The sequence below is a fragment of the Nuphar pumila genome, chromosome 2 (genome assembly GCF_984573655.1).
Source record: "Nuphar pumila chromosome 2, dmNupPumi1.hap1.1, whole genome shotgun sequence".
Classification (NCBI taxonomy): Eukaryota; Viridiplantae; Streptophyta; class Magnoliopsida; order Nymphaeales; family Nymphaeaceae; genus Nuphar; species Nuphar pumila.
This window is the reverse complement of record NC_143250.1, coordinates 145,368,409-145,378,209: the sequence shown is the minus strand read 5'-3', so window position 1 is coordinate 145,378,209 and position 9,801 is coordinate 145,368,409. Positions and strand designations below refer to the sequence as shown.

Sequence of the window (9,801 nt, the reverse complement as noted above, 5' to 3'; positions counted from 1 at the left end):
ACATTGCTGTGGTATTGCCCATTTCACAAGAGCACTTCTAAACCAGCATTACCATACAACCCATGACTACAATTTCATAACCAGACCTAATACCGAAATGCAAATGATAAACCAACGACCAATCCCGGCACATCTGTTGCTGCATAGCACAATATTGCATGTATCACATGATTCTGAAAACTTGCATGTCTGCAATGAATTATCGAGACACCCTGCAAATATATTCTGCAACAATGATTTATGGATATGCATTGCAACACAGCACCTCAGCATCGCATAAAAGCAATGTGTGAGCGAGTTTCTTAACACTCCGCTTTCAGCTTGTAGATCAACAGTGAGCGGGTGAGTTATGCAAAACAAACATGATGTAACAAGATTTTAAGGTGACAAGGACAAGATCATCCATTCAACTTCAAAGTAGCATGTACCAAAGATTCTGGCATGATTTGCCTGCAATGATTGAAGCATGTGAATATATTTTTGCACATGCATGCACGCACAGATAACCCAACAGCATCACAAAAATAAGCTTAAACGTTAAAATCATATATAAGAGTACAACTCATAAGTGAGACATTTCATAAGAAAATTATACTAGTAACAAACTAAAGGACCTGTCACTGGACATGAAGCTGACAACATACTCCATGCTTCATATGCAATAGATTAAAGGATAAGCCTACTGGGTAATCTCTAATCGAAACAACTAGCATGCATGATTCAGACTAAACTTTATGGCAACAGAGATCTCAGTTGGACTTCCATCGGTTAAAGATTGGAATATATGTTAGTGACGACCATACATTTGAGAAGAATCGTACTGTCCATATCCGGGTTGCGGCGACAGAGTTTTGCCATAACCAGCTGGTGCATTCCCACCATAACTTCCATAACCTGATTGAGGCACTGCCTGTTGATCATAGGTTGCTGCATTCGCTGTTGGTTGCCCATATCCCTGTTGGGTGTTTGCTGGACCACCATATGTTGGACCCTGCACGCTACTGTACCCCGTATCTGTGGGTCCTTGGTAGTCATAACTTGAACTGTTTGGAGCCTGGTGATCACCATACCCTGGTTGAGAAGAGTATTGGCCATAACCACCAGCCTGACCAACAGGTTGTGCATAACCAGGGGCAGTAGTAGAACCGGCAGGCTGTTGGCTGTATCCATCGGTAGTTGGTGCTGATCCATATGGATAAAGATAAGTCTGTTGTGATGGCACACTTGACCCATATGCATGAGGAGCTGACCCCTGCTGCGGCATTTCCCCAGGCTGAGCTGCCCTTAGTGGACCATAGGACTGTGGTGCAGGTCCTTGTGAAGACATGTTATCATAGGTTGGTTTGTTGTATCCATCTTGCATGTACCCCGACTGAAAGCCTGGTTGCTGTGCATACCCTGGCTGAGAATTAGCCTGCTGTCCACCGTAAAACTGCTGGGTTTGGTTTGGCTTTTCATAACCCGAGTCAACATATTGTCCATAGCCCTGCTGGGGAGGCATTGATTGTGAATACGTGGGTGGTTGCCCATAACCAGAACCACCTTGTGGCTGTCCATAATTGTAATTAACTTGAGAAGGGGCAGGATTAGGAGCAGAAGATGGAGGTTCTGTTGCATGACCTCCTTGTCCATAGTAACCATAACCACCAGCTTGAGGGGGGGCTTGTGTAGCAGCAGGTCTTTGATCCCAGCCTGGATTGAAGGTACTCCTTGGTGGTGGCTGTTGAGGATAACCACCATGATTTTGAGGATATCGAGTCTGAGATGGATGAGGTCCTCGCTGTTGATAATCATTACCCATTGGTTGTGATGGATGGGGAGGACGAGCTCCCCATTGAGGAACAGATGGAGGCCCGCTAGGACGATATGTTTGCTGGTTAACTCCGGCAGGAGCCAAAGGCCTCACAGGAGCCTGAATCACAAACACAAAACCATAACATATAAATGATGTGAAGTCATGAACTAATGCAGAAAGTAGTATGCGGTAAGTTGCTTGCAAAATTGGTGAAACTCAATTACATATAGGAGGGGGAGAACTCATGGAGACGAGTATATCCATCTTGTCTAGGTCTAGGTAATCAAAGAATGACCCGCTTAGATGAAATAAACACACTTGGGTGCACATAAAGTATGATAACAGAAGAAACCATTAAAGACTTCCCGCAAAGTAAATCTACACAAATCTCAAAACTGCAAATACAAAAAAATACTGCATTGAAGCACCCATCATTGATATGAATCTAAAAATGACAGAAAAATAGTTATTACAGCTTCAAAACACAAGCAACAAGATGACTAACCAATGAATTCAGTTCAAAAGAACATAACTAAGAGGAAATGGAAAATATCAACCAAATCATTTTATGAATGCTAGCTTGTTTTTATCTGTACTTATTGTCACATCAGATGCAGATAGAAGTATAGTTACAGAGATATTTAGAATCAGTATTCACGCGCTTTATAGTCTTTCCACGTAACCAAGAAGATGGACATATTCATAAAATATGAAGAGCAGAACTCGGGTTTTTTTCATGAGCAGCATGAAAATCCTACCATAAGCATCACAAACAGAGATTCGAGATATCAATCCAACAAATACATCATTTCTCTTGTCAATGTGTCATGTAGGTCATCCGCATAGATTTTCAAACAAATTATTAGGATAACTTAGCAAGCAATTGATCTTGAAGAATAAGACTACATCCATTTGTCACCTTAAAACTATCTTGGATCAAACATGCTGCAAGTTATGTAATTAGGGCAGGCATAGAACCTAGGAGCTAACTGAACCGAACAGGGTCTGAAAAATCTCAGACATAGGAGAAAAGAGATAAGGTACATTGAAGCAATCACGTGGAAGTGTTAAGTGCATCATGAACATGCAAAAACAGATCTTGGTGAACATGGTAAAACACTTAACAATCCTGGGGAACAGTCCAAGAATTGATGGCAACTTTATAAGCTCTCCCAATCCATATAGCATCCATATCATGCCAACATGTAACAACTTTTTCCATGAAGACATCCATTATCAATGCCAACATGTAACAACTTGGAAACAAGTAGTTTGACCTAGACCAATATCGACACCCATAATAACTGTACGGACTTCACCAATGTAAAACTCCTTTGGCATAAAACAGTCAACTTCAGGTTACTTGGTGCATGCATTTGAACATCAGGACGAAAGCCTGGTCTATCAAGAATTCATGACATTACATTACTAGTCCAATACTTCAGCTGCAAAGTCTCAAAGTGACCTTACCAATTATGTGCTTTCCTGGACCATAAAGGACCCAAGAAGATACCCCTCCTCAACTGATGAGAGTACAAATGGATGTAAAAGACATAAAGCTGAACGCATGAGTCTCGGATGTTGGCTCTCCTACCAGATCTGCATTATGAAAGCCAACCAATTCGAAGTCGGCGCTTTTAGCATAAATGAATCATGGCAATTAGCATCTCAAACCAAATGTAATATCTTCCGGTATTTATGCATGTTTTATATGGGATCACGCATGAACACACCACCATCCTCAGGGAAACTGAAAGCCTAATGTAGCATTTTCAAGAATTACAATCTTTACAAATTCTGCATGGAAACTGGGACAGGCAAAATGACCAGCACACAGACATGTTTTAAATATAGAAATGTAAGATCGTCAGCATATAAGAATAGCATGACTTACATTGCATAATAAATTGCATATTGTTCTACGGTTTTTAAAAAGAAAAAAGGCATGACAATTTAGCATGATGGTTGTTTGTAGCATGATATTAGAAACCATACACTTTAATAACTCTTCACAAAGTTTTGTATCCATCGATTTCCCAAGTCATTATTGAGAAGATACCTAAACTTCAGATACAATAAAGCACCAAAAAACCCAAAAAAGGATTTGATGAAAATAAGTTCATAGCTACACAAGTTTCAAAGCAACTCTTGAAGAATTATCAATGGACAAATCAACATCTTTGGCCACCAGTTTTCCAAACACAAATACCCGACATTGCTATGTCACCTGGGTATGGGTACGGAAGATACGACACGACAATTTCAAAAAATGAGGGTATGGAGACGGCTATATATATATATATAATAGGAGGAGGAGGAGGTAGGTCTGGATATCATTGAGACTCCCACCGCCTCTCTCTCTCTCTCTCTCTGGATACGAAGAAGGAGAACAAGGAGGTGAAGAAGAAGATGGAGGAGGAGGTAGGTCTCTCTCTCTCTCCTGCTGCAGAGGGTGGGAAGGGGGAGGTTTGACAGGAGAAAAAAAAACAGAAAAAAAAACCAGTGTGGGTTTCAGGTTGGGTGGGTCTTAGTTGGACCAGACCCAGCCCACGTACCCATGCTGCATCCGGTATCCGTAGGCATGTCAGTCATGTCAACACGGGTACGTGGCCTGTCTTGCCATGTCCCGATAACATAGACACATTGTCTTTAATCCCACAGAAATGAACAACATCCCACAGCCAATGAGATACTAAATTATGTGATAACTATTTTCCTCCATTTGCAAAACGTAGTGACAATTTTATGACTTGCGATGTACAAATAGACAGTTAGACACTTAGTCAAGTTACTTTTAGTTAGGACACATCTAGGATTGCACTGACCACTTGAATGGCTGGTCCTAGTAAATGATCAATAGGTTTGCTATTTGACCATTGACATATCAAAGCTATGGCCCCAAAATGTCATGAAGAATAACTGACAGTTAATAAAACATGTATCTCTCTCCAATTTGCAGATATCACTTCGGGGAAAGAGAAAAGGAAGGTTATGCGGTTTTATTTGACAAATTTCTCACAGTGATTGATGACATCAACAATTGAAATTGCACATGATGCAGGTAAAACCCAACAATAACATTGAAAAAGGTACAAAAAGCCTGCAAATAGCATCTACAGTTTTTTTCCTCATCCAAGCATGTGAAATCTTAATAAGAACATATAATGATGCTTATAATTTCCAAGTCATACAAACCTAACAGATTCCCAAAGCATTTCTTCAAGTCAAAAGCATGTATCTGGGTGTATGTCTAAGGACCTCATGAAAATTATGCAACAACAAGAATCATTCATTGACAATATGGATAATATCAACAATATGCTCAAACCAAGGCAGTCCACCAACAAAGGCAATCTTATTATTGTGAAGTTAAAAATCTGTGCTCATAACAAATGTCTAGTCATTTATCATACAACCAGAAAAAAAGGGTTAAAGGACATGAATACCATAGACTAACCTGGTTCATCAGTACAACTTTGATCATATCCCGAGCAGTTTCTATCTGTTTCTTATTGCCAGTTACTCGAATGGTTCTTTCTTTGGATGCATCACCATCAGAAAGGTGTTGTGGTACCAACTAATGATGACAAAGCATGCTTATTCAGAACTTGGGTTAAGTTGCCAGTAAATGCTACGGTAACTGCTGATTCAACATTCAATTTTTGGATATCATTTCAAAATATAGAGTAATCACCTGAATGCGAGCCCCAGATCTGGTTTGAAGACTCTTAATTGTCTCCCCACCTTTACCAATAATCAGACCAACCTGGAACCAATTTTTACATGTATATAGGTTAAGACAATGATAGAAGCATTATATGCATCTCATGCATGAAAAAAGAGAGGTTCAAATGCCTTATCATTAGGAACTTGAATATGAAGTTGTTCTCCACCAGTATGTGCAGCAGTAAAGCCCTTAGCAACAAGGGCAGGTGAACCCCCTGCCTCAGCCTGCAATGTGATTGACAAAATAATAACCATAAAAAATGTAGAAATGCCCATGTAGTCTTTATCACACATGAAATAAAACCCAAAACTGCTGAACCCATCGAAAAAATTACAAATTTAAATAAACAGAACAAACCTCTGCAATAACATCCTTGATGAGTTGTTCAGCCTTGTTGATATTTTCGGGAGTTCCTATTAGTTCCACTGGCCTTGTTGTAGACGATGGGTCTGCATCAACATCCCTTGTAATCTGAATTTTAGCCCCCGAATTGTACTGCAGGTACCTGATTGTATCCCCAGCCTTACCAATGAGGACTCCAACCTGTACCAGATGATCCACAAGAGACACTCAATTGTCAAAGTAATACAAAACTTCTCTATGTCATTAACAAGTAGAACTAAGAAGCTTTAAACAAATAAAGGCACACACCTTATTGTTAGGGACTTCAACTTTACGAGAAGTATCTTGCTCAAGGTTAGGCTGTTGATCCACCTGAGGAATAATTTGTTGTGGAACATCCTGGGTAGGCTGCTGAGGATTTTCTACGGATGCATTCTGAGAATCATCTGCCGGAACCTCCTCAGAGTTCTGAATCTGGTCACCTTCTTTGGCAGCTGAGGCACAAATCCATCGCAATGTAAATAGAGAAGTTCAAGTTTCAAATAAACAGTTACAACCTTGTAAGCCCACAATCAATTTCTGGATAACACTTCAACGACATAATCGATGACCATGACAAGGAAAGCAATAGGACCAAACTACAATAAAGAAAAAATTAAGAAAATGCAGAACTGATAAGTGTGCTTAAATCACAAGATTGAGGTAGACGTAGGATCCAAACATCAATAACAAAAAAATAACTACATTTAGATTAATTTCTTCTACTTCTTCCTTTTTTTAAAAAGACCCAAAGAAAAGAAGTCTAATAAAATCGAGGAAACACAAAAGATAGGGAAGAATGATGAGAACTCGCCAATATAAGATTAATACCAAAGCAACAAAAAACTATGAATGTTAGTGTGCTTCCCTAGGAAATACTGATTACTTCTCTATCCAACCATAAAAAACCACCAAGCTACCTCGATTGACAATGCAATACATTCAACCATTCACCCCCTGAATCGCAGTGTGAAATCTATATTGCCTCTATCTTTAGAACGTAAAAAGCATGTATAAAACTAACCAAGATAAACAGACGAACGACGGAATAAAACAAAAAACAAGACAAATTTCCATAAATAGCAGAGAGTGAACGAACTGCGAGGGTAAGGAACCAAAGAAGGATATGAATATGAAAAGCATAAAAAAAGTAACTATCTATGTTAATGGAAGGTACCATGCTCAACAGGTTCATCCAATCGAGGTCGTTTCGCCTCCGGGGACTCCGAGGGGGCATCCTCAACCTCCGGGACCTCCGGGGCCTCCTGAACAGAGTTTTCTTCCGCTAAATCCGCGTTCTCGTCGGGTTTCTCCAGTTTTTCGGCGTTCTCTTGGCTCGAAACCTCAGTTTCCACCGGTTCGTTCTCTTGGCTCGGAACCTCGTCGATCTTCCTCTTGTGGTCCGAAGAGACTGGGCTGCCGGCAACCACCTCGCTATCCTCCGCCATGTTTCACCCTTCAGGGATGATTTCTGCTTCAAAAAAACGGTTTATGAGCAGAGACTCAGAGAGAACCCCAGTCCGGGTGGAAGAAAGGCAGATCTCAAATGGGTATCTCTCAGTTAGAACCAACGAGCGCCCTCCAAGACGGATTTGAGGGTTTGGAGACAGAGAGAATATGAGATTCTAGGGTTCTTAAACCCTTTATATAAGGCTGGCCTAGGGCAAAACTATAAAATGACCAGAAAAGATCTTGACCGTTGAAGCTTTTGACTATGGCTTGCGATTCTGCATCCATCTTCTGCCATCCAACTTTTCTCTATGCCTTTTCTTTGAGCCATTGTGAGGTGACACATAGTATAACATAAAAGTCAAGCCCGCATTATTTGGCCGCCAGTTGTACAGAGAGTTGCAAGAAGAGACCTAAGGGAGGTACTGAGAAGTAGGGGTGGCAATTTCTGACACGACCCGCCAACCCGCCTCTTAGGCGGGTTCGGGTTGGGCTTAAGCCAACCCGTTTAATAAACGGGTCGACCCGCGTAACCCGTTTATTAAACAGGTCGGGTTGCCAACCCGCCAACCCGGCTGACCCGTTTAATAAACGGGTTAGGCGGGTGGGTCAACCCGCCAACCCGTCTGCCCGACCCGCCAACCTGCCAACCCGATCCGTCAACCGCCAACCCGACCCACCAATCTGACCCGCGAACCTGAAAACCCGTTTACCCGACCCAACCCATTTATTAAATGGGTTGGCGGGTCGTGTCGGGTTACCCGTTTATTAAACGGGTCGGGTTCGTGTTTGCCACAGCTGACCCGTTTAATAAACGGGTCGGGTTTGGGTTGAGGTATGCTGACACGCCAACCCGACCCGCCAACCCGACCCGATTGCCACCCCTATTGAGAAGTGAGAACTAATGGGGGCCGCTTGTCTGGCAGGAGCAGCTAGTATACGTCACCTTGAACGTTGCAAGTTCGAACCCCACATGGTATGGTTGTATAGTTGGTAGGGGTCTGCCTAACCCAGGTTTCTCTTTTGAAAAAAAAGGAGATATTGGGCTGTCTTGTAGGTAGCTTCGTACAACTTGTAAAAGTGTAAAATAAGTTTAACAAGACCAACATCAACACTAAGTGTTAAGTTTAGACCAACCAACTTGTATAAGCTCGTTAACTAATAATAATTATATTTATATCATAGAATGTTGATTATGAAGTATTTAACTTGCAAGCAGCAAAACTGGATTCCAGATGTTGTTGTTTATAGCCTTTCAAACAATCTATTCGATTTTATAGTGAGCCAGTTCAAACTTGGTTTGGTGTAGGGACCGAGCTACACAGGAGCAGGGGTGTCAACTAGTCGGGTTTACCCGGACCCGACCTGGACCAAACCCTATAGGGTTCGGGTATGATGATAAATAATAAGACCTGATTAAGACTCGGGTTCGAACCCGAAGGTCCGATTAATACATGGATCTGGGTATAGTTTGTGAAATTTTATACCAGATTTGAGCCCGACCAGACTTTCGATTAAGAACTACAATTTTTCAATGTAAAAATAATAATAAAATATTATTTTATCGAGTATGGTTCATGTAATTCTTATCGGGGTCTGGGTATGGTTGCTCTTATAGTAGACCTGATTAGACCCACGGACCCGATGCCATACCCAAAATTGGGTTCAAGTCTGGTTTCACCTGGGTCCAAACCAAATCCTACCCGTTGACACCCCCTACACAGAAGTCCTCAATAAAAGGGTTGGGGTCATAGTGGGACGTGTCCACCCCCAATAACCATCCTCTCTCTCTCTCTCTCTCTCTCTCTCTCTCTCTCTGCAATCGACCCATTGCCACACACGGTCACACAGATGTACCCACCCTAATTTGGATTTCTAGCTCTGCCATTGATTAGGTGGTTTGAGTGTCCAATTCTATCAAATTTAATATAAATTTTTTTTAAGCTAGTTGAAGTTAGGCAGACCCTTACCAGCTATACAACGATATCATTGGGATTCGAACTTGCAACATTCCAACATAAGGTGACGAGCACTAGCTGCTCCTACTAGACAGGCGGAGCCCCTCTATCAGTGAACTTTTGATTCAGCAAATGGTTTATCATCCCCCAATAAACTCAAGAAGATACCCAAACTTAGTTTGGACAAAATTCATCTAAGTTGATTGGATTTTATAGAATACTCAACCAAGCTTCACATAGGGATAGCAGTGGACCAGGGGAAAACGGGGCCCTGCCCCGCCCTATTTAATAGTAAACATTTTGTTTTTGTTAGTTGTTCATGTTATAATGGTAAGCGTGTATGTTTAATTGTTCATAATGCTTAAATTTGATTTATTTTCTTTTCTATTTCTCTATGATTTTTTGTGTATTTTTTTCATTTTTTGTGAATTTTCTCACCATTAGTTGACTGTTCGATAATTGGGACCACTGTGCTGCAGCACAGTTATCAA

At 41.2% G+C, this 9,801-nt stretch overlaps 1 protein-coding gene across 1 annotated transcript; it reads right to left on the bottom strand.

Moving 5' to 3' along the window:
- Positions 1-520: 520 nt before the first annotated feature.
- On the bottom strand, positions 521-7,517 carry LOC149847482 (KH domain-containing protein). The gene is made up of 7 exons (XM_089997048.1): positions 7,081-7,517; positions 6,174-6,358; positions 5,880-6,065; positions 5,651-5,746; positions 5,490-5,561; positions 5,253-5,372; positions 521-1,912 (listed from the first exon to the last, which is right to left on the bottom strand). Exons 1-7 carry the CDS (start codon positions 7,349-7,351, stop codon positions 788-790), a joined length of 2,055 nt encoding a protein of 684 aa, XP_089853174.1. The 5' UTR covers positions 7,352-7,517; the 3' UTR covers positions 521-787.
- Between the last annotated feature and the right edge of the window lie 2,284 nt (positions 7,518-9,801).

What these genes read in the sequence shown, in the direction of transcription:
- LOC149847482 (XM_089997048.1), bottom strand. Translation starts at nt 7,351, where the DNA reads ATGGCGGAGGATAGCGAGGTGGTTGCCGGCAGCCCAGTCTCTTCGGAC. An exon ending in GGATGAACCTGTTGAGCATG is followed by an intron (nt 6,359 to 7,080) that starts GTACCTTCCATT and finishes TTTGTGCCTCAG; the next exon opens with CTGCCAAAGAAGGTGACCAG. An exon ending in GATCTGGGGCTCGCATTCAG is followed by an intron (nt 5,373 to 5,489) that starts GTGATTACTCTA and finishes TGTCATCATTAG; the next exon opens with TTGGTACCACAACACCTTTC.